The sequence below is a fragment of the Pleuronectes platessa genome, chromosome 16, assembly GCF_947347685.1.
Source record: "Pleuronectes platessa chromosome 16, fPlePla1.1, whole genome shotgun sequence".
In the NCBI taxonomy this organism is placed as follows: Eukaryota; Metazoa; Chordata; class Actinopteri; order Pleuronectiformes; family Pleuronectidae; genus Pleuronectes; species Pleuronectes platessa.
In genome coordinates this window covers 14,073,308-14,097,333 of record NC_070641.1, presented here as the reverse complement: position 1 = coordinate 14,097,333, position 24,026 = coordinate 14,073,308, and the positions used below count along the sequence as shown (strand labels likewise).

Genomic DNA, 24,026 nt, shown 5'->3' with positions numbered 1-24,026 from the left:
CATGAGAGAGCGTATCAACATTCCTGAGATGTTTTAAGGATGAATTCGGCGGCCAGCTGGTCCACTGGACTCTAATCCGCACATAATCTCTCCTTCTCAGACTCACAGGGGCAAAAAAGAAAACGCGAAAAGGGGACTGCTGCTCAAGGACTAATCTGTGGTGGTCAGGGTTAGCATGTTAGTGGACTGATTCACTGTGTGGTTTCCTCTGAACATATCATCCATGTGTTCTTTCTCTGTCCTATAGCATTTCAGAGATATCATTTCTTAGGTTCATTGTCTCTTGTTTGTCTTACTCTCAAAGTTGGAAATCATAGTCAGCTCATACTGAAAATATGTTTTCACAGTAGGTGTAACATCTTAATTCAGAAAGACCCTATAACACATAGAGAAACACATACCTCCACCAAAGCCCAACAGTCTTCCTATGAAACCACATGTAAATTCTTTAGATCTGGATTTTTATTTGGATCCGCACCAGATTGCACATCAGATTGCACACTAATGGTGCAAATTCAAGATCCATGAATTTAGCCTCCGTTAAAGAAGGTACAACAAATAGTCCTGCATTTCCCCCCAGATCCAGATCCATGCTAAAATGATATGTGTTCTGTCTTGACTGTTCTGCTTCTTTCTTCCAATTTTCCAAAAGTAATCCATACAGTTGATGTATCGGAAGATCAGAATATAAACATTGTTTTTATTATTATTTGAATGTGGTTTCATAAGGGGATTGTTAGGCTTTGGTAGACATATGTTCTGTTATTAATATTATTATTATTGTTAATAATATTATTATAAATATTATTAGTAGTGATGGCGGAATGAAGCTCCATGGGTCCATTGCGTTTCGCTGCTCCTTATATTTCGAATCGCACGCCAAACCCGCGAACCATTTCCGGACTCAGTCACGTGTAACGGCCGGCTCGCGAGGCTTGGAACGTCACCCCAAACGTCATCAACGCAAAGCCTCGATACGCGCTTCACAAAAATCTTCCTGGATTCCTCGATACATGCTTCGAAGCATCGAAACGGAAGGACACATCACTAATTAGTAAAATAATGAAATAATAACAGTATTAATTTTGGTGGCCCACTCTTGTATTATAATAGTTCCTCCACTCGTATGGTATCCTGCCGCTAGGGGACAGTAGGAGCCGTTTGCTTTTCCTGTGAGGGGACAGCTGCTCATCCACGCGCGTCCCAGTTGCCGTAGGCGCGGTAACACGGTCAAAGCGGCGGGAGAGCGGTTCACGCGCTCACGTTTAATTTGAGCCGTGTTTATTGCGCATTAACTAAGCAAACAGTGGGAATTCAGTCGTAAAAATAAGTCTCGACTCGGGTTAAAGTCTCTCGATGACCCTGTAACGCCGCTGGTTTGTCTTCGTTAGGGTCCTGTCGCGTTTAAAGCTTTACCCGGGAAACTGGTGTGATTCACGGTTAGCTTCGCTGCAGCTCTCCCGCAACAATGGCGAAGGTGCAGGTCCTGAATGTGGCGGTCCTGGATAACCCGAGTCCCTTTGGTAACCCCTTCCAGTTTGAGATCACGTTTGAGTGCATGGAAGATCTCCCCGAAGGTAGGTTCCGCGGCAGAGAGGCTAACGTTGTTGTGTGTTGCTCTTTCTGTGTGTGTATGTAACGGATGCTAACGGCTAACGCATACTTAGCAGCCTTCGCTAACTCGTAAACAGAAAGTCGAGGGTTGAGGGGAACGTTGGTAAAACATGACAGTTTAGCCAAGTACGGTTACACCTCTTAACTTGATGTGCTTCCCGTGCGTTTTAAAGTTATTTAACTCCGATCACAATCATTCAATGAAAGTCCGGATTACGCTAATGTTTACTATTATTGCAGTTGTTGATAAATGAATGTAATGCCTTTCAAATAACACATACTGAGATTAAAGTATTTGTATGTCACAGTAAAATATCACTAATAATAATAATTAGGATAATGATGAGTGGATTGTTATTAATGCAGTATAGTTGAAACAGAATTCAGTTTCAACCCTAATTTACCTAGGCAATAAAAAAGTAAACAAGTTAAACAGTATTTCCTTACACAAAGGTGTATTTTGTTAATATGACTGTCATTGATGTGATCAGGAGGGAGCTAAATAATAGGAGCACCTGCCAGGACAATCCAAAGCTTCAGCACAAATTGAAGGCTTGTATTAGACTGTATTGGATTGCATAAACTAACAAATAGGTATATTAGTATTATTGTGTATAGCCAAATCATACCCATCTGCTTTATACCGTTTTGCTTAATACACAATTTTTACACACATTGTTGCCTTTTTAAATTTGTGTATGTGACTGTCACTAGGGCTGTGACAGTATCCACAATACCGCGGTCATGTGATGCTTACCATGGGGTTGAGCTCATTACTGTCAGGTGGTACTGAGCCATCAGGTGGGGGGTGGGCATGCACAGCTCCACTGCCCATGGAAGAGAGCACAGAGCTGGGGCACAGACCCAGAGTGTGCACAGCCTGGCCACAGCACCACCAAGCAGACACCCAGGGAGCCACCAAATCCGCTTAGAGAGTTAATTTGAGGTCTTTTCATACTGATTTCGACAATTTTCTTTTACGGTTTTTACCGGCTCTGATTTACTGCTATTCTCTGTGTCTCTGTCACAATGCCAACCGAAACACAGTGCGCTTCAGGTCTCCATACATTAGATATGTAAATTATGTTGATTTTAATAGGACTGCATGATATATCAAAAATGTATTGTCATTGCAACATCAACATGCGTGATATCACAAAAACAGCTTGAACTACGATAAAAGGTGTTCCATGTGCCATGCATTCATGCACTGCATGTCAAAACATTTGTCCAATTAGATGGAGCCCTGCTGCCCTAGATAGTAAATTCAAGATATTCAGATCATTACGGGTTATTCCGTCAACGAATCATTGTCAGAAGAAGAGAATAGGGAGAACAGTAAATTGCGAGGAAGCTCCGTCAAATTTCCTGCCTCCTCCAGACTAAATTCCACTGTGGAAACTTCTTGTGATCGCGCTTTGTCCTGGTTCAGATCATTATGAGCGGTTTATTATATACAATAATTGCATAGCTTTTTATGATCCCAGAACCTGAGGGTAAAGTAACAGTGCACACACACACTCACTCTGCTGCTCTCTCTTTCAGACTCAGCTGACGCACTACAGTTTAAATGTTGATTTGTTAGAAATTACGCTGAATATCAGAACTGATTATCACAAAATAATCTACACTTTTCTTAATGAATTTAATCTGTCCTCAGAGAAACACGCATTCATCAGCTTGTCCCGAGAGAGAGAGAGAGGGGCGTCATAAACGGAGCTTGTTTGTGCGTGCGCTGTTACCTTTCCCCCAAGTTAGGGGACTATCATACAATAGCTACTTAATTCTTTTAGGAATCAACCACTGTTGAAAGTTAATTTGGAACAGGAAAAACATGACCCCTCTAAGAAAAACCCTGTACATGCCTGTCAATGATCTAAATGTCTTTGTTGGTAAGAAGTGGCTTTATTACTGTGGTGAGAAAACATCCAGACCGTAACAGCAGTAATTTTCACCGCAGTTTATTTTTATATTTACCTGTTGAGACACTTTTTTTTAACTTGGCATATATGTGGCTAATGTGGTCAGTGTGTTTAAAATATAACTGGACATTTTTTTGTTGATCATCAGATCAGTTAATGGACTTATTGTATAAGCACATGAATGCTTTCTTTTCTTTTTTACTTAACTGCTATTTCATGTTTTATAGACCTGGAATGGAAGATCATCTATGTTGGATCAGCAGAGAGTGAAGAATATGACCAAGTCCTTGACTCCGTCCTGGTTGGACCTGTACCTGCTGGCAGACATATGTTTGTATTTCAGGTGTGTTTGGATCGGTCAAAGAACTGAAAAAGTGCTTCTACAATATAAAGTATAACATAAACCCAGAGGTGTAAAAAGTACTGAAATATTGTACTCAAGTAAAAGTAGCTTTACTTTGATGAAATTTTACTCAAGTACAAGTAAAAGTACCCATCTAAAAATCTACTCAAGTAAAAAGTAGTTAATTTAAAATGTACTTTAAGTAAAAGTTACTTAGTTACTTTCAACAACTTGATGGAGGCCGCTCCTATACAGTGCAAAAAAGGACAAGGGGTCATAAATCCAATCCAGCTAAAATAAAAAGTTAAAATGCCACTGTCGCACTGTATATTTAAACTTTTGGTTAAACTTTGGTCCACCTTTAGAGCACTAGTCTACAAACTTCTTGTTGAGTTTGAGCAGCAGCTGATTTTCAAGGTGAGTAGAGCTCATCCAGGCTCGCTTTGCAGTGAACAGCAATCCAGCACAGCTGAAGAGTAGCTCGCAGGCGGCAGGGGCAGGTAGGCCAGTGTTGAGTTTCAGGCAGTGTTGTTCATGAACGAGTTCAAAAGAACGCGTTCATTGAAGACGTTCATTTTTATGAGAACGTTGAACTGAACGCAACTTAATGATAAATAATGAATTTGAACGGTGAACACGTTCATATTATCTGAAGTCTAGCTAAAACGTTACGGAATGTTTTCCGCTGTCTAAATCGAATGCTTGCACCATGTTGTTGCGATCTTTGTTTATTTGAAAAGAAATGCAGTCTGGGGGGGGGGGCACCAGGAGTGAAGCTTGCATAGAGCACCAAATGTGCTAGGGCCGGCCCTGTGTAGCGCAGTGATTCTCAAACTGTGCGGTGGCATAACATGTGCGCGCGCGGCCGGGAGGGGAAAATGCGAGGCGGAACTAATATTATAGCCGAACTAATGTTTTGACGTCAGCATGTCTTTAACGGCGGAGCAGTAAACAAATCGCTCTTTCGCCGTAGACAAGGTCGGCCACCCGCGGCTCTGCAGCCGCTCAGCAGTGGCTCCCTGTGCAGTGTTGCGCATATTTTTCTCGAACAGTGAACTTTACGATCAGTTTTCATATGTTGAACGTGCACGTGAGGGAACGTCATCCACTCTATGCAGCATCTACCACTGCAGTGAGAATTGCCTTGCGCCTTGAACTGTTTGTTTTTTTTACTCAGTAACGGCTGTAATTTCCAATGTAGCGAAGTACAATACTTCAGTCAAAATCTACTTAAGTAAAAGTAAAATTACCCATTTCAAAAGCTACTCAAAAAATTACAAAGTACACAAAAAACTACTCAATTACAGTAACGTGAGTAAATGTAATTCGTTACTTTACACCTCTGCATAAACCTTGAACAGTACATAACCCCTCATGTTCTTGTACAGCAATAGTAATTGCACCCTCTAACCTTTTTGTTTGTCTTCTAAACAACCAGGAGACCACTGGTTGTAGTATACTTTTCTTTTCATCTCTACATTTGCATCTGTCCTGGCCTTTTTGCACCACCACAGTATTTGATTAGCATGTCATCCTATGTTATGCTGGTTACGTCAACAATGGATACCAAACACTTAATAAAATGGTCATACTGGACTGACTGAATTGTTATACTCAGCAGTGCTACGATTCCTGTCTGAGTGGTAGAGAGATACCGTTCCTGAAATAAACACATTTTATGTATTTTGTTCACATCTCTGTGTTGTTGTTCTTCTAACAGGCTGATGCTCCAAACACTGGATTGATCCCTGAAAGTGATGCTGTTGGTGTAACTGTGGTGCTGATTACCTGTACATATCGTGGCCAGGAATTCATTCGCATTGGTTACTATGTGAACAACGAATACACAGATCCTGAGCTTCGTGAAAATCCACCAATCAAGCCAGACTACACACAGGTCAGATTATTGATTAATCTCTGGAACTTCTGATGCCAACAAGTCTATTGTCTAATGCTTATTTCATTGCTTTTGAATTAATAATTGAATATCAATTTGTCATACAAGTTTTGTAGAGAAAGTTTTGTAAAATTCCCACAATACAAATACACAATTTATGTATTTATTAAATATTTCCTTCTAGTAATGACAAAAATCGCAAGAAATGTAGTCAGCAAGCATCGTGGAATTGCAGCTTGGTATTCTGCCATGGCTGTGGTTAGATTTTCAAATTCTTAAAAAGTCAACCAATAATCTTAAAAAGTCTCTTTTCAAAATCATAATACTGATGGTAACTTCAGTTACAAGCTTCTGTGATTTTTTTCCTGTAATGACATAGGATTTTTTTTTGTAGGTGTACATTTTTTTAAGGTAACTGACATTTGTAATGAAACCTCTCACTCATGGGTGCACAAGAATATCAAGATGTGGGATTAACAGTGACGACAGTGGCAATTCTATAGTTTTGTTTAGGATATTTATATAGTTGTCAATATGATCATCAAGTGTTGAATATCATTCTGAAGGTCAGAGCTCACACTATCATTTTGCAGGAGTCAAGATGCCATACACTATTAGATATTAAGCTCCAGGATAGTTGCAATCAACAAAAATTGTCACCGGTAATAGAACATTTAGCAGTCATGTTGAAAAGTGTTAGGGTTTTTAAATGCTGTCATTTAAGTGTTTACACATATTTCAGGTTATTCTGAGCCATACTTGTTAGCACACATGGCGAATTCAAAAACAGTAAAATGATCTAAAATCTGATGTGGCTAGTACTTAAAAATAACATTACCTTGAGAAGATCATTGAAACCTATCTATTTGATAGGAACTGCATGCTAATCAGATCTGATATGGAGCAATATTAATCTTTATGTCCATTTTTTCTTCTTCAGCTTCAGAGAAATATTCTGGCGTCAAACCCACGTGTTACCAGGTTCCATATAAACTGGGAAGGCTGTGCAGAGCGAATGGAAGACTCTGAAAATGTGGATCCTTCATCAAACTCCATGCTCCCTCCATCCTGTCTCCCGGGCAAGGCCCCACCCTTGGGAATACTACCAGATAATTCCATGGACTGCTTATAGAGACGCCCCAGAAGACGTAGCGATGATCCCAAAGGTGATATATCACAGCACGAGACCTTAACATGGAAGAATGCCTGTGGACATTCCAGTGTGGATGTGCAAACATCTTTGCCTTAAAGCTGCACTTATTTCAGTGAGGCTTTTGGTCACAAATGAACTCTCACCTCCTTGGCATCAGACATCTCGAATTATCATCGCTATTGGCTGGGGAGTTCCTTGCCATGATGCTGAAAGCAATATTGAAATAGTTTAAATCATGGAAGGAAAAGCAGCAGCTAAGAAACACTACAGCTGGACTGAAACGAACAGAAAGCTGTGGTGAAATTGTTTTACCATCTGTTTTTGTTGGTGCAGAATGAATTTGTACCCATTTAAGAGGATTTCAGCACTGAAGCAATAGGCAAATAAATTGCAATATGTTGCTGGCATAATCTGCCATTGTGTTTGTGCTCAAATTCCTGATGCACTTAAAATGTATTCCCACATACATTGTGGAGTATGGGATGGGCTATGTGTGGGCTGTATCACTTCCTCTGTGTTTTTTTGTTTGCAGTTTTGTGTTCCAAATAAAACAACGTTGTATTTGTTATGTGGCTGTGTGATTGTGAAAACTATTTTTCTACTAATTATAGTGCCAACTCTGTCTTCATGTTTTCCTTTTTGTTATTACAGAAAGGAAAACTAAATATCAACCACTTTTTAATATATCTACATCTGTGCCCAGTACGCACTTTAACTTTTAACCATAAGTTTAAAACACAGTAGATTGTAAACTCTGGAACACAAATAACAATGTGAGTACACCCTTGTATTTTCACATTTGACTAAAAATAGCCTGTTAACGTCACACCCAATCATAGATGGGTTGGGTAGAAGGAGTGGCTAAGCTGCAGAACTAGCTTTGAGAAACACTGCAATGCAAATGTATGAACATTACAAGATCAATCCATTAGATTGATTATCTGCACTAAACAGAGTCTGACGAAAACAGAGAGTTTATATTTAAAGACGATAATATACAAATAAAAACACAGTTTGTGGCGTTTGGGCTACAAGCAAGTCCGGGAGGCGGGACAACGTTAACATACGAATCAAATCAATGCAACAATTGGATGTGTTGACGCTCTTCCAATCAGCGCTCGAGTCCTGACCTCTGTCACGCAAGCGTTTGTGAGCGCAGCCAATCGGAGCCAGTCAGAGGCGGGACCAGCCAGATGGATGACTGGAGTTTCCCTTGCGGTCTGAAGATTAATGGAAGGGGGGTCTGTTGATTTTAGTAATCGACTATCAGATGATCGGTCCCATTGCACTTGACGGCTGCTTTAGGAATGAATGGAGGGAGATCCATTTGACATAAGAAACAGCGGAGAAAACCAATAACCCGGACGGCACTTTTGTTTCCCGGGTCTCAGCTGAAAAGGCCTGACTACAAGAGATAGCACCTGGGTAGGTCAGGCCAGGATACGACTGCGAGGGACGCTACGAGCTAACGCCAGCTTGCTCGTTTGACAGACGGAAAAACGGCTTTCGACGATCTCTCCTGGTCCTGACTTGATTTCGGATAAACGAAGCCTTATCTGGAAGCAAAGGACAGTCGAGTGCCGTCTTGACCTGCCGGTGCTCGCCTGCAAATCGACAAGCTAAACGCTACCAAGCTAACATCCACTGGTTATCTCGGCTAGCAGCCGTGCTAGCCTAGCTCACTCAAAGCGTCAGTTTTAGCTGCGAACTTGGATCTACTCGCTGGGCTGGAGGTTGTTTTTCGACGTGGGGAAAGTATTGGGGAAGAAATACATTCGCACCCATCGGTCAATAATGGTAGCTGTTAGCTAGTAGCTAGCTGTCAGCTTCATTGAGACTGTCGACTGCGCTAAGAGGTGTAGCATCACTCCACGACTTGTACAGGAGAAGTCAGCCCGGACCCAGGGACTCCACCACCAGCCTGCCATCATGGGCAACACGCCCACTGCAAAGAAGGGCAATGAGATGGAGAGCGGTGAGTACCCCGAACCCGCGGCTGCAGCAGCTGGCCGCATCTGTCGGCGGATTGAGTCGCTGACATTCATTTCCTGTTCACCACATTGCCAGAGACCAGAGAAGTGCAACTTATCATCGAGGCCCAGAGATCTGCCTTCATAACAACACCACATTGCTCAGTCCCCCCCCTAACTTTGCTGATAACTGTGGCCTTTCACGTCCGCACACAAACTTCCAGGCCCAGCTGCCTTGTACAATGCCACCATGTTCATCCCCAGCAGAACAGCAGAGGATGTTATTCATTCTCCCCGCTGATTCTGTGGGAAAGCTCGTGATTAAAGCCCCAGGTTATATTGAGAGGTACGAGGCGAGGATGACAAAAACTGGCCTTATGCAACAGTCATAGGTTTCCTTGTGGTTCTTGTGTTTCAGAAGTTTTTTTTTTCTTCCCTCCCTCTAATCAAAAGGTTATGAAAGGCTGGAATAACACTGCAAACCCAAAGCCTGGTGTGGGGCTGTTTTCTTCTGCACTTTCTAAGCAATGCAGACTTTTGATTCAAGACCACAGATGCACACATTATTTCAGGATGTGTATGTAAGTGATGAGTTGAATGTTAATCTAATGTGGACACACTCACAGACAGTTGGCGAGTGGAGGGGAGTCGGCTGTTATCAGGGATGGGGGGGGGGGGGGGAAATAACCACCAGGACCTGGTCATATGATGCATGAGGGTGATCCTCTTCAGGCAGAAACTTGGAGCAGAGGAGTCTCTTGAACATCATGTGATGAGCAGCATCTAGAACAAGGGCACTTGTATGTGTCCCCATGTACATGTATGCTCTGCTGTCACTAATCCCTTTTGCGAGCGTAACTTTTAGTTTGGTTGATTAGCTTCTTTTCCATAATAATATTTTCATTGCTAGCTCATTACAATGAGAAATGATTGGACATTCAACAAAATAAAGGTGAAGTTAGGGTTAGGTACATCAATATGAACTACAAAATGAGGGAAATGTCTCAATAAAATGCCTGTTACACCTTCTTCCAGCCCGGAGAGGACACATTTCCATTCTTTTATACACGACACCATATGTAACGCTCAAGTGAGCAAAGTCTGAACAGCTATCTGCAAACTGAGTGTCAGCTCCTTGCTGCTGGTGGAAAGTAGGTGTGAAGAATGGCCTTCAGTCCCACTGTAATGTTAACCCATCTGCGAACCTCTGTAACGAAGCCCATGACTTTCAGATTTTCTCAAAGACTTTTTAATAAGGTTTAGTGGTGGTAGAAATTTTAGAATTGAAAGGTTAAAACCAAGGACATAGGAGGTAATTCTGGTGGGAGGTTTGCTCACGTCCTTATCAGCCCGATCACTCTGGACCCACCCGATCCCCTGAGGGCAGGTGCTGACCAGGGGTCCAGAGCCTTATTCAGGAGTTTAATTTTCCACAGAGCAGCTAGAGATTAAGGACAACATGGCAGCTCAGTTTGGTTTCTATGGAAAATGGAAAGGGAGTGTCAAGAGCTGGTTCAGGTGCACAGGCTCTGTTTCCTCTGAACTTTCCAGTCCGAGGGAAGATGAGCGGAGAGACGCTGCTCTCGTGTAAAAAGCTGACTTCTGGCCCACAGGAAGAAGCAGGGCGGACAGACACTGTGAACTGCAGCAGGAAGTGAAGGAGCAAGGAAGCTCCAGCCCAGGCTCTGCACTGTTGTTCATCGCCTGTACTGCTCCATGGGCTAAACACAGCCAGCCTGGATAGCTTTAAGTTATGTCTTAGAAGAAACTGTTGGTTTCGTACTCTCTGGAATTCCGGCTTTGTTCGATCGACTGGACTTGCTTTACTTTTGAGGCTCTACACAGACTGTCGGCTGGTTTCCTCCAGCCTTTTATGATGTCTGTTATTCACAGGCTGGCAGGAAGGCTGTTCCATCGAGCCAGGCCTTGTTTAGGGGACACAGGCAGTGGAGAAGGCAGACACGACCAACCGCAGGAGGAGCTAGAGGCCTGCTGCTGGCGTGAGTTTTCATTCTGAAGCTGGACAGGAGCGTGGGTTAGGGGTGGAGCTGTGGCTAATGCTATGCCCTACTAGCTGAGCTAGTCAAGCTGTGCTAAAGTCCATACATTTAGAAGAAGATCAAGTTAATCCGTTTTAATAATAATGATGTTGGTTATTACTTTTCATCTCATGTCCCGATGGGTTGTGTATTTATGGCCAGAAGCCAAGATGTATACGTATGTGTGCTTATGTCCATGTATCCAAATACACTTGCGTACACACATAGCACCATTCTGCTTTGTTGCCTATTGTTTTTCTAGTTACTCTTAGAACAAAAGCATTTCTCAGTCACTGTTGATGTGTCAGTTAGCTGCCATGCTGCACAGAATAAACCTGGCAGCCTTAAACCATCACACAGTGTGATGATAAACGTATCTAAAGACACAGATTAAAAAAAATGTTTACAACATAGTTGGCTTCATTGTCCTCTGACTGCTCCTCTAAATCCATCTGATTGTATGAGCGTTTGTTGGCCAGGAAATATTTTCCTGTTCTTTCTCACAACAAGCAAGAACCATCAACACAACCAGCTGGGATACAGTGGTTTTATTGAATTGAATGTTGTGCATTTCTGATTCGGCCATATAACGAGGTGGCACCCTGTCAAAGTGCAACTCCCTCTGTCTATAAATATCTGTGTGGTTCACGTCCTGCCCCTGCTCTGCACGCAGCTGGTTTGTGTAACAGGCGCAGGTTTGTGTTTGGATCGCTCATCACTTCCTGTCTCCAGTAAAAAGGGGCTTTGTTATAAGCCTGCACTGATTACCAGTGGACCTTACGGTTGAAATGCCAATCAGCCAGCTCAGATAAGCTTAACGTACCGTTGGCAAGCCAACATGCTCCCTTGGAACAATCCTGAGATGCAAAATCCAGCAGCAGGCTGTGCAAAACTGAGTATGGAGTTCAGTAATCACACAAGCAACAGTAGCTTCCTTCGGGTTCTCACGTCAACGGGTGTGGTGGTCGTGTGAATCCTTGTATGTGTTGTCCTTAATCTTTTAAAGCTGAGGTTATATTGGTGGTGGTGCTGCTGAAAATACTTCTTCTGCAGAAAAGAGGGCTCCCGGAGGAACAGAAGATACACATGGAAACATGTTTTTGTTTTCAACTGGGTCAATTTTAGCCTCTCACCATCGAAAGCTCTATTGGCATGAAGATAAAATCTTGCAAGATTTTCAAAGGACCGTTACCTGCGTCAAGGAGGTTATTTGTTTGTCTGTTTGTTAGATAGATTTTGCAAAAAAAAAATCCAAATGAATTACCATGAAACTTGATGGAAGGATGTGGTATCCGTTTAAAGAGTGGTTTGGATCCAGCACTAATTCCTTTTCACTTTCCTGAACATGTGAGTTGGGGACGTTTTTCAATGTTTTCATTGATTTCTGAGAGAATAATTCATGGATCCTTATGGAAGAAATCAGGCATGTTTGGAGGACTGGTAACCATGAGTGTGTGCAGATTCAAATAAAAATCCAGATTGAGTGAATTAAAATGTGGTTTCTTAAGAGGACAGTTGGGCCATCCATGAAATTATGTGGAGGGATGGGGCTTGACCCGAGGATAAACCCGTTCAATTTTGTAGATGATATATGGATGGATTCAGAATTTTACAATGCGAGACACCACCATACACATTTAGGCAACTGAATCAGGCAACTTGTTTTTTCCGCATACCACCATAGAAAGTCCCAAAGTGAGACTCTCCAAGTTTGATTTAAGGGTGGAAGTGATACTGAGCAGTTTTGATAAATCACCACCCAATGAAACTGACAGATATTGGTACTTAAACCGTCTTCCGCATGCAGTTGAATTTATGTGAATGGAAAAGGGAAAGTGTAAAATGACCAATCAGCTCAAGTCTGTCAGTTTCTCCTGCTCCTTTATTGGTCAGTAATTTATCTACCCAGCGTAGTTTATTTCTCACCTTGACACAAATGCAAACACCTTCCTAGATTACACGCAGAGCTGTTTTTCCTCCTTTTCTTATGCACTACACAAGGCTGTGCACTCTCAAAACAAGGCCTGCTGTAAAGTGGGACCCGATTTGGCGCGCTTCACAGTTAAATGTCGGTCAGCTCGCCCTAATATAACCCTTCAGTTCCTGCGTCAGAGTGGGGCTATTGAGGCCCTGCAGGGGAGCGATGGAGGATTGATTTTTTGAGGATCAATTCAACACTGGCATTACAGATTCTCTGGTGCATTTGTGAAGGGAGGAAAAAGTTTCCCAGTGGTCTGTGCGCTCAAGCTTTGCTTTACATGCTCAGGTCGGAAAGTGTTTTTCGTTGCCGATGTGACATCTGATTGGTTCTGCTAATAAGGGAAAGATTTAGTTGCATCTAAATGTGTCTTGTTCTTCTCCAGGGTCTCTTACTTGGGCCTATTTTTCTCTCTTGGGGTTGGATAAATATACCAGCCACTGTTTTATGCTCCTCCCACTGATGATCATGCCCCTGTTAAGATCAATATAAAGCCTCTGTGTGTGCATACGTGTGTGTGTTTGCGTGTGTGGTTGCGTGTGTGGTTGACATGAGAGGGAACGGCACAGAGTACTTTTGTGAGCAGAATAAATATTGATACAAACCAAGCAAGGGTCCAAATTGATCCGTGTGAGTGTAACGGGCGCAGCGCTGCTCTCCATGCTATGTTTGACAGCACAGGGGAGGTGTATGCAACTTTCTGAACTAGGTCCCAGGCAAAAGTTACAGACACAGGACACGCTGAAGACTTTCCGCTTTCCAGCAAGGACACTTGACTTGGTTTCTGTGGATGCTCCGCGGGGCCACAGTTCTGAACCAAGTTCTCACCGAGGGGGAGGATAGGTCATGAGTCAGTGGCTGTGAGGAAGGCAGAAGAACAGGGGCGACTTTGCAGGGCTAATGTGTGACAGGAAGAGCTCCAGAAGGCATGCAGGGAAGAGGGAGTCATCCTCGCGCTCAAGTGAATCTGGGTCGCGCTCGGCAGACGCAGCAGCACCAGAGGTACCCATAGTCATCCCCGATGGTAAGGAGTTTGGAGTTACAGGAGAGTCATTGTGTTGAACTGACACTCTCAAGGCTCATAAAGTCTGGATGAAGATGGAGATATTTCCTTACATCAGCACCCAGATGTTTCTTCTGAACAGCCTCAAGTTATGAAAGGAACAGCTCCATTTTACCCTTGTATTTGGGAGTTGAGCAACTTTCTCTGGAAATGTTTTCTCCCCAGTAACCAGTCTGCTCCCACTGTGGGAGCAGCAGAGCTCTCGACATGTTTATGTGAACTTTGGTCTCTAGTGTTCTCGCTGGCTTTCTCTCATCCTATTGTCGGTGCTGCTGGTCCTTAGAGAATTAGCAGGAAATCACATTTGCTAGATGAGGATTAAGCTTCATTTAGTTTTCAGTGAGGGCTACACAAATGCTTGAGATGTCGCCACTTTTTAATAGGAATTTATCGATGCAAAATCCATTAGTTTAAATATTCATATAACAAAGTTGATGAATAGATTACAGTGCAATTTCACTATCGACATCTGACTGGCTTTATTTTAACTGTGCCTTAGGCTGCTGTTTTCCATTGATTAGTCTGTCGTACCATATTATCCTGAGATGGGTCATGTTTCCCCTGATTTTTCAATTGTTCATAAATTAGATTAAATAATACTTCTGTATCGGTATTAACCACATTTATACTTTACACTGCATTTGTGAAATCTTTCGTCCAAAAATATTGAACATATCTGAATCAAAACTGTTACAAGACAGTTTTCCGCTGCTCTGGCCTGACATTTCCCTGCAGTAATCAAAAGTTGTTTTGTGACAAAACATTGTAAAAGTACAACCTTGATCCCCTTGTGTCCTGAACTAACAGTAAAGAAATAACAGTGCTTCCCAAGCTGCTGGGGCAGAGAGTGTCCCTAAAACTTCCACACAGATGGTGAAGAAGAATGAGGAAGGACTGGTTATCTACATGTTCCCACAGAGCACTGGCATTAGCCTCATAAAGATAAGGGCAAGAAAAATGTACTTCTCCATATGACAGTGTGTGCCTGGCTGTCAAAATGTGTCCAAAGGCCTATACTAGCATGTGCTATACATGTGTATTTTTGCATTGCCAAAGTTGGTATCTTCTTGTAGCCGCATGTTAAACTGCACTTTGAGTAGGGTGTGGATCGCTGGACCTTACATTTTGAAATGATGTTTTGATTTGGGATCGTTCATGTTAACTGGGCTGTCTGCTTGATATTTGGACTCCGCACGCGCCTGTAATCCAGGGAATCATCGGGCTCAGGTCGCACAACCCTTACATTTGAACCTGTCTCAACAATAGCTCGTATTGAGATCATGAGATGATGTTCAGAGTTCGGTTCTCCCCCCAACAGCCCATAAAACCTTTGCACTGTGTGTCAGGGTCCCCCACATGCTTTCTAGTAAACGCTAGCCAAGATGTCCCTCAAGTGGCTTTCTTTTTTGCCCCTTTCCAATAATGCTGTTGAACACACAATGTCTTCCATTGCAGCTGTAGAAGCCTGTAGCGTCTTTGAGGAGATGTGGCACATCGCAGATTTACAGCTGTCATACTTTATCCCTGTCATTTTTAGGAAATAAGTTGTGAATTTGGGCATTCAGATCTCTGCTACTTTAGACAGGGACTGTTTATGTTTATTTATGGCAAGTTGTATCGTCATCGCGATATTAAACAACGTTACCGCATGTTTTCCTAGTTTCATGCAGCCCTATTGTGAATGTGCTTTTCTTCTTTCACAATAGTTTTTGCAAATAAGTGGAGTCACTGAGCTTTAAATCTCTCGGTTGCAGGTTTATTTAACCTCACACCTCTACGGATCTCTTTTCATTTCTATTATGTTGCTTCTAAACATTTTTTTGCAGATGTGGTCATTTCGGTACGTGATAGTAAAGCGGGGAATTGACTAGCTGTAATTTGTTCCCTGGATGAGATAGTGTATTTTTACCCTGAGTGGTATTAGTGGTAAGATTAACCTCAGCATGGGTGGAATTCTCTAATTCAGATGTATTTACATATATCTCCATCAATTTCCCCGTTGCAGTAGAAGCAGATGTTTAAATCCAAGCAGAAGATTGCAGACTTATCATAGACACATTATTTATTGTAATGTACACATATCATGTTTCATGCTCTTTTACTGGAATACGTCACCAATTCCTCCACGTGATTGTAAAAGAGGAGTGTTGTGCTGTTCTCTGGGTCTCTGTGATTTTGTTCGGTCGATCTGTTACACAAAATCCTTATTAGTTTCGACTTGTTTCTTTTTTTTTTTTCAACAGACAAACTCTTTCTAATGAATATACCCTTTGTTACTGATTGCAGTGAAAGAGTTTCTTGCCAAAGCCAAAGAAGATTTCTTGAAGAAATGGGAGAATCCAGCACAGGTAAGAGTGAATGAGAATTTCTACTCTTCTTATGTCCAATCACTCTTTTCATTTTTATTTTATTATTGTACATTGTCACATAAAAACATAATTTTTTTGTGCTTACAGTGTTTTTATTTATGTGTGCCGAGGCACATAAGTGTGATGATGCATTTCATAATGAATCAACCAGACTTTGTTTTCATGTGCTTGTTCTTGCTCTCAGGCAGAATCATGGGAATAGCTCCGCACATGATCAAATTAATTCCAATTTATTTTTATAGGGCCATTGCCCCCTCTGCTGGGCTAATGTGGACATGTGTATATATTTTCCAGGAACAAAACTTCAACTGTTAAATTCAGCAGGTTTAATTCACAATAAACCAACAGGATTTATTTTGTGAATACTTGTAATCGACACATCAGTATGTTTTAGCGACAGAATCATTTTGTATGATAGTTAAACTACAGTAGGACTTTTAATGGTTTGTCCGTCTCACTGACTTCCTCCTCTTCCCCTCAGCAAACTGCGGCATTGGACCACTTTGAGCGTTTGAAGACCTTAGGCACTGGTTCGTTCGGTCGAGTCATGCTGGTTAAACACAAAGAGTCGGGCCAGCATTTTGCCATGAAAATACTTGATAAACAGAAGGTACAGTACTTGCAGCATTATATTCAGGTGGCATACTACATTTGAATGTTTGACTTGGGTAATCCATTTTGTATGTGATAATAACGGGTTATTTATACAATTGTCTCACTGGCTAGTAGCTCCATGAAGAAAGAAGTGACTGTGGCCCTCTCCTTATAGCATCTCCTACCGTGCCATATATTCAGTTTGTTGTTACTTAAAGAGGTCACAGTGTCCCGGATCTTGTCAGTATTATTCCAAGTACAGACTAAACTACTGCTATATTCATAGGACATGACTGACTGGGGACAGGGGTTCACACACTACATGACTGTTTACTAAGAGAAACCCTCAACCAGTATGTCTGCTCTCCAGACTTTAAACCGCCCTCCCCCGCCCTGCGCTTTGATTGGCTGTAGTAGTAGCAAATTTGTAGCCGGCTTGAAATCTAGTCAGAGAAAGCATGTCTGTGACGATCTAGATCACGTCTTTGAAGACGTTCACACTTAACGACTGGCGATGGCCAATATCTGGCTAAAAATCTTGTAGGGATCTAAATACAGGAATGGAAGAAACGTATTAAAAACTATTTGAATTGAATTACTCTATCCAATTATATATATATTTTTTCTACATGTTTTAATATGTCCTGTGTGTCCCTAATAAGCCTCCTTCCTACTTCCTCCCAGGTAGTGAAGCTGAAGCAGATAGAGCACACACTGAACGAGAAACGTATCCTGCAAGCGGTCAGCTTTCCCTTTCTGGTGCGACTGGAGCACTCTTTTAAGGTATGCATTAAATAAGTCCATGTGTTTTATCCTCTTAGCATGTGTACACCCCCTTGTTTTTGTTTGTCTTTCATGTCAAAGTAAGACTCTGCTCATCTCTCTGCAGGACAACAGTAATCTGTATATGATAATGGAGTATGTACCCGGGGGTGAAATGTTCTCACACTTAAGGAGAATTGGTAGATTCAGGTGAATTGACTTTCTGCTTACTCTACCTAAATATTCCCATGTGCTGCTGGTTGATTATTAATGTTGCGGCTGATTTTTGTTTTGCAGTGAACCACACGCCCGCTTCTACGCAGCCCAGATTGTACTGACCTTCGAATACCTTCACTCACTGGATCTCATCTACCGAGATCTGAAGCCGGAGAACCTGCTCATCGACCACCAAGGTTACATACAGGCAAGGATCGCATGTTTTCCGTTCTTGGTCATCAACAACAATTGTTGCGTGATTGTTTCTCTATGTGGTTTAGTTCTCAGAACTGTTCCCTCTCTCCCTCAGGTAACAGATTTTGGATTCGCGAAAAGGGTGAAGGGCCGAACCTGGACGCTTTGCGGGACCCCAGAGTACCTGGCACCGGAGATCATCCTCAGTAAGGTCAGTGTTCAGCCCATTGTTAACAGCACTTCTTTTCATACGAGGACAGAGTTGTTAAAGCTTCCATTTAATTAAAAAGCAGCAAACTGTGGTACAATATGCTGCTTACTCTATGTTATCATAGAGTTTGAGTTAGAAATTTTGTTCGAGGACATACTTGACCGTCCTGTATTATCTTTGTGTTCTCCAGGGTTACAATAAAGCAGTGGACTGGTGGGCCCTGGGCGTGCTGATATATGAGATGGCTGCTGGTTACCCCCCCTTCTTTGCCGACCAGCCTATTCAAATTTACGAGAAGATTGTATCAGGGAAGGTGAGTGTTGACAGTGCCATCACAATACAGTACACAATCATACACTGTTACTCATCAGCGCTACTGGTATATGAAGTAAAAACTTTCAAATAAGTTTTGAAGTCCATAATTCATACTGATTGTAGAAAAAAGTAATGTAAAGGTAAATTGTAGTGGTTGTGTGACACATTTTTCAGGTAAAGATACTTTTTCTTCCTGTGTTGAATGGATGCTTCTTAAGAAACAACAGAAACTGTTTTTTAAAGAAATAATGTTCTCAAATCTGCTAAACCAAGGCTGTACAGTGGTTAGCACGGGATCATTGTTCTCTGGCCTCCTCTCACAAGTCCACAGACATGCAGATTGGGGTTAGGTTAATTGGACACTCTAAGTTGACCGTAGTTGGGAGAGTGAGTGGTTGATTATCTCTGTGTGTTGACCCGAGGTGTGGACATTTCTGCTCTTATCTCATCGGTTCCTCTGAGTATTAAAAATGAACAAATTTGTGCTATTGATATCAATTTAAAATAGAAGTTGTTATTTGTTTGTCAATATGTTTTTATTTCGAGAAGCTAAATCTCATTCTCAATGCATTAGCTTCGAGGGAAGTTTAACAAATCAACTGAATCATAAACCTTTATTTACAGGTGGTTATACATTTTGGAAACGTATATAAATAACTGAACTTTTAGCACGTGTTGTGGTAATCTCACAACCGCTCAACAACAGTATAAAGCCACAGATTTGCGGTTCACTAGGCACGTACATTAGTGACATACAAAGTTTAATTTTCCTCAAGTTCTCACTAGAGATGTGACATGTGTGTAAATGTATCAGTCGTACAGCGACCCTAGCATCTGCTGATGTTCAGCAGAATATTAGAGCTAAAGAAGTGCCCTCAGAGTCTTTTGACCTTGGCGACCATGGGTCACATCAGGCTGGTCTGTTTTTGGACCTCCTGAACATCTGTCATCATGTGGACCAAAATGATTTATGGATGAGGAAGGACAAAGAAAAACAGAATGGTGCAAACAAACGCGTGTCCAAAACACAGCAAATCCTATTTGAATTCAACATCAGTGGGCAAAATGTCAACAATCCAGTTGCTCTTATAGCCACATCGCTCACAGTCTGGCACTAACCAGCAGCCATACGCCTAAACCACATCATGAGGTCTAAATTAGTTGTGTTTGATAACACCCACTCACACATTTTTTTTTCCTCTTCATTTGCAGGTTCGCTTTCCCTCTCACTTCAGCTCAGACCTGAAGGACCTGCTGAGAAATTTGCTTCAGGTGGACCTGACCAAGCGCTTTGGCAACCTCAGGAATGGAGTCAACGATATCAAGGGCCACAAGTGGTTTGCCACCACTGATTGGATAGCCATCTACCAGAGGAAGGTGAGAGACCAGCGTTTACACAGCTGTAATGTGTCCAACTCTCATATTTAAATCGAAATGGTTGACGGAAGATAGTTTTAATGAATCCTTGGAAGTGCCTTTAGTTTACATCTGTGGCTAATGTCACACCATCTGTGCTTCCTCAGAGATGACGATACATTAGAAGTTTTTGGAAAAATATCTAAATCACCAAAAATATGTATTTCTCTCAATATTCTTTTGAACTTAAAAGCTGATGGATTCAGTCAAATTATAACAAATATGTATATTTAACTCCTATTTCATTTGAAAATACTTTATGAATACAAAAAAAGCCCCACATTAACTTAACTTTATTTATAAAAAGCTTGAATCACGTATACAATGGACAAAGTTCACATAATAACTAGACGATAACATTCCTCATATGAAACATATTTAAATTCACTGGATCCCTATTGATTTAGATAGTGGGGAAAAAGTATTCCTACCCACTGATACGGATTCAAACCAACATTTAGTGGATTCCTCCATGACTCATACCTAGTGCTTTGACTTGGTTGTTTATCACCAACAAAGTAGAGGTAAAAGATCATATTCATATTGACCCCTTCATTTAGCCTGGACTCATCAGGAAAAGCTTTTGTGCAATGCACCACAGAAACTGATTCCCCCCCCAACAGTATGCCAACAACAGTTAAATACTGACAAAGACAATAGACCATAAGCACAATACACAGAAAACGTTGTAAGAACATGTTATTTAAAAAAACAAGATTTCATTTTTTTATCTTGATTTAATTCAACACTTAATTCAAGCTCCTTGCTTTGCAAACTTGGCTTCAGAGAAAACAAATGATAACATGTGATCACAAAATTCGTCCTGCAGTGTGACCGCAGACTAATCGAAAGACTTCCAAGTATTTGAGCGTGATTTTTTTCCATTGTGTAACACTCGCATGCATTTAAATCATCTTAAAATGTGCTATGTAAAACTACAAATATGTGTAAGTGTTTTAATTATCTCCTTGGACCGACTTATAATGTCCTAGTTGATTATGGAGCATGCTGTGGCTTTGACTCTCTCGATGAGTCGACCCTCCATCGTTCATCACTGTTGTCCTGTGTGTTCCAGGTGGAAGCTCCCTTTATTCCTAAGTGCAAAGGCCCCGGCGACACGAGCAACTTCGACGACTACGAGGAAGAGGAAATCAGAGTCTCCTTCACAGAGAAGTGTGCAAAGGAGTTTTCTGAGTTCTAGATTCCAACCATGAGTAGCAGAGAGAGAAAGAGTGAGAGAACGAGCGAGAGAGACAGGCATTTAGAAGGTAAAAGGGGGTCTGAAGACAGGAAGCGCTAGGGTGGACTGCTAACTTGCTTATTTGTTATGACGACAACAATGTAAAATCCCCCCCAGTGGAAATGTAGGCAAAGTGAAGAAAGATCCAGCAGAACCAGCAGTGTTGCCTTTTCTGATTGTTTCTCAACTGTTACCTATTTGTTTTATTTATCCCTCTTGTGTTTGTGGCAGGGGCTGGAGGAGAACAGACACAGGTTGTGGCTGTTCAGCTAGACTTGTATCTTTCTGATGGTGTAATGACACGTTTTGAGTCTTTGCAGGTTGAGGCATTGATTTTTTTGTTAAGGTACTGAATCTGCTATAGGCTCCTTCCCCCCCCACTGATCGGGCCCTCTCTTCAAGCTTCTCAACGAGCGATTGTTGTATCTCGTCCCCCCCCCCTGTCCCCCCCCCCCCCCCCCCTTCCATCTCTCCATTTTGAATCTGTCCAAGCAATACCAAGTCCAACAGATGTGCCTATCATAATGCCAACTGGTTGGAAAACTGCGTCGAAAGCATTGGTGCAGAGCTTTGGCTATGGTGGCAAATGGCCTTAGTGCCCGTTGTGGTTCACAGCTTGAAAACTCTCTGCGCCGGCCTTTGTCTGCTCAGTGTGGCATGATTATTGGGTAGATGATGATGATGATGCGCTCACTGCTCGCAGCTGAAGCAGTGGGGATCTCTGTGATCAGCGAGATAAGGATTTATCACAGTAAACTTCATCAGGGTCTTACTGCTTTTCGGGGACCTGCAAGAGATGGTAAACATGAGGTCTGCATTTAAATCTGTCTTTCTCTTAGCTGAATTTATTAGAGCATTTAAAAGAAAATCCTATTGGTGATCATTTTGTCTTTTTTTGTCAATCTCTGTGCTTGTGTGTTATTTAGTGCTCAAGGGTGGGTTAAAAAGCTGTGATTTAGCAGCAACTAACATTGTGGTCACACTCCTGACTATTGTTTATTTAATTCATAGTACATTTATACATCATATATATATCTATATATATATATGATAGAAAACATGAAATATCCATCTTTTTCAACATTGTCTCATAGCTGTGAAACTGAATTAAGAATTTCATTAATAAACAAATATAAATTCTGCCAAATTTGCAAACTGAGAACACTGCAAAGTTTTCTGTATGTAACTCTGATGGTGGTGGATTTTAATACGCAAAAAAGTAGCATAATGTTTCAACAAAGTGTGCATGTTATTTTTGTACAATATCACTTTTAAATATGGCATAGCATTATGCTTTTCTCGTGCTGAGGTACCTGAGACGGTGGATAACATGCGTAACTATTAAAGCAGACTCTCGGCTGCTCTGTTTTGAAGATGGAACGAGACCCAGATAAATGTCAGAAGGTTCTTCTGGCTATTGTTCACCACTCAGTTTAGAGGACAACAGTTTGCAGATCAAGTCTCTGAACTCGTGCGTCTCACCTTCTCTTGTATATACCTTGCATATAACACATTCACATAGACTTGCAGTCCAACCAAAATTTGGGGACCGCTACGATTGGAGTGGTTTTTTTCAGTTTTTTTCTTGTTTTCTAGCTTTCTATGTAACAATGAAACGAAGGAAGCTTTCCTAACGCTGTCCCCCTTTTTTGCCAAGTTGATTTCTGTGGATGCAAGACAATCACAGACCAAATCTTATTGCTGGTTTGTTGACTGAACACATTGTTTTGGTTTGATGAAGGATGTTTGCTTTCACCCACCCCACCCTCCTCCTCCTCCACCCTCCATAGCCCCTAGGTGCTAGACTTTTGTCCATCTCACTGAAAAGCTTCTGTGAACTGTTTGATGTGCATCACTCTATTTGTCAAATCTTGTATCATGAAATTTCTGAGAATGTTCTTTCGACTCTAAATGATTCGGGGTAGGCTTGAGTAATTATTTTTGGGAGTCTCTTTAATGTATTTAAGATGAAACGCAGGATAACCTTTTCGAATGTCTTGAACTGTCTGATGGAGATGTGTCCAATGCTGTGTGGAAATGACGTGTATTCTTTATAATACATATTTCTCTGATGAGCTTGGTTTTTCTTGCATGTGGTAAAAGCAACCCAACGTCAAGACACCCCCCCACCCCCGCCCCCTCGACCCTCGGAGCTGAGATGATGTTAGAGAAAGCTTAGTTTCCACAGCCGACAGCCTCGTCACCATTTAAACCTTTCATTCATACGCATCACGTTCAGCAATGCAGTGGATCACCAACCAACTCGTCCAGTCTTTTGCAAATAGTGAAGCACATGCCACACACTTTTTCAAATGTCCTATTTATTGATTTTTGCTAACTCTTTAAAACTTTATAGACTTAATATAAAGCTTTGAAGAGGGCACATGTAATATCTTTATGTTCTGACTAATGACTAAATCAGACTTGGTTGGTAGAAGGCAATGCCACCATCTTAATGCTGTGTTATTTTTATTTTTTTCTTGTTTGTGTTCCCCCACTCAAAACTTCTTGTCAGTTGTCTTTAATTCTTTTTATCAGCTAAAAACTATCAACTGATCTGTGCTCGGTCTGAGTTTCTCTCCTGTGTTTTCCTTTGATCTTCATCAGGTTTTCACACACTCTTCATTCAAACATAACACTTTTTACATCTGAGATGTTTTGCGTTCATATTTTCTAATTGTATTTTCAAAAAAAAGTGAGAAAAAGAAAAAGCAAAAACAGAACATTAA

The 24,026-nt window shown here is 41.6% G+C and overlaps 2 protein-coding genes across 4 annotated transcripts; both read left to right on the top strand.

The window, feature by feature from the left end:
* Positions 1-1,192: 1,192 nt before the first annotated feature.
* Positions 1,193-7,497, top strand: asf1ba (anti-silencing function 1Ba histone chaperone). Its single transcript, XM_053444146.1, has 4 exons — positions 1,193-1,577; positions 3,764-3,879; positions 5,600-5,776; positions 6,717-7,497. Exons 1-4 carry the CDS (start codon positions 1,469-1,471, stop codon positions 6,906-6,908), a joined length of 594 nt encoding a protein of 197 aa, XP_053300121.1. The 5' UTR covers positions 1,193-1,468; the 3' UTR covers positions 6,909-7,497.
* A 610-nt stretch (positions 7,498-8,107) lies between these two features.
* On the top strand, positions 8,108-21,742 carry prkacaa (protein kinase, cAMP-dependent, catalytic, alpha, genome duplicate a). Of its 3 annotated transcripts, none has more exons than XM_053442815.1 (10): positions 8,108-8,904; positions 16,266-16,327; positions 16,830-16,958; positions 17,627-17,725; positions 17,832-17,914; positions 18,002-18,128; positions 18,231-18,326; positions 18,517-18,639; positions 19,854-20,018; positions 21,133-21,742. In XM_053442815.1, exons 1-10 carry the CDS (start codon positions 8,859-8,861, stop codon positions 21,256-21,258), a joined length of 1,056 nt encoding a protein of 351 aa, XP_053298790.1. In that variant the 5' UTR covers positions 8,108-8,858; the 3' UTR covers positions 21,259-21,742. The 3 variants fall into 3 exon arrangements, with proteins under 3 accessions (XP_053298790.1, XP_053298788.1, XP_053298789.1); XM_053442813.1 differs by lacking the exon at positions 8,108-8,904 and adding an exon at positions 10,349-10,899; XM_053442814.1 differs by lacking the exon at positions 8,108-8,904 and adding an exon at positions 13,457-13,940.
* Positions 21,743-24,026: the final 2,284 nt, after the last annotated feature.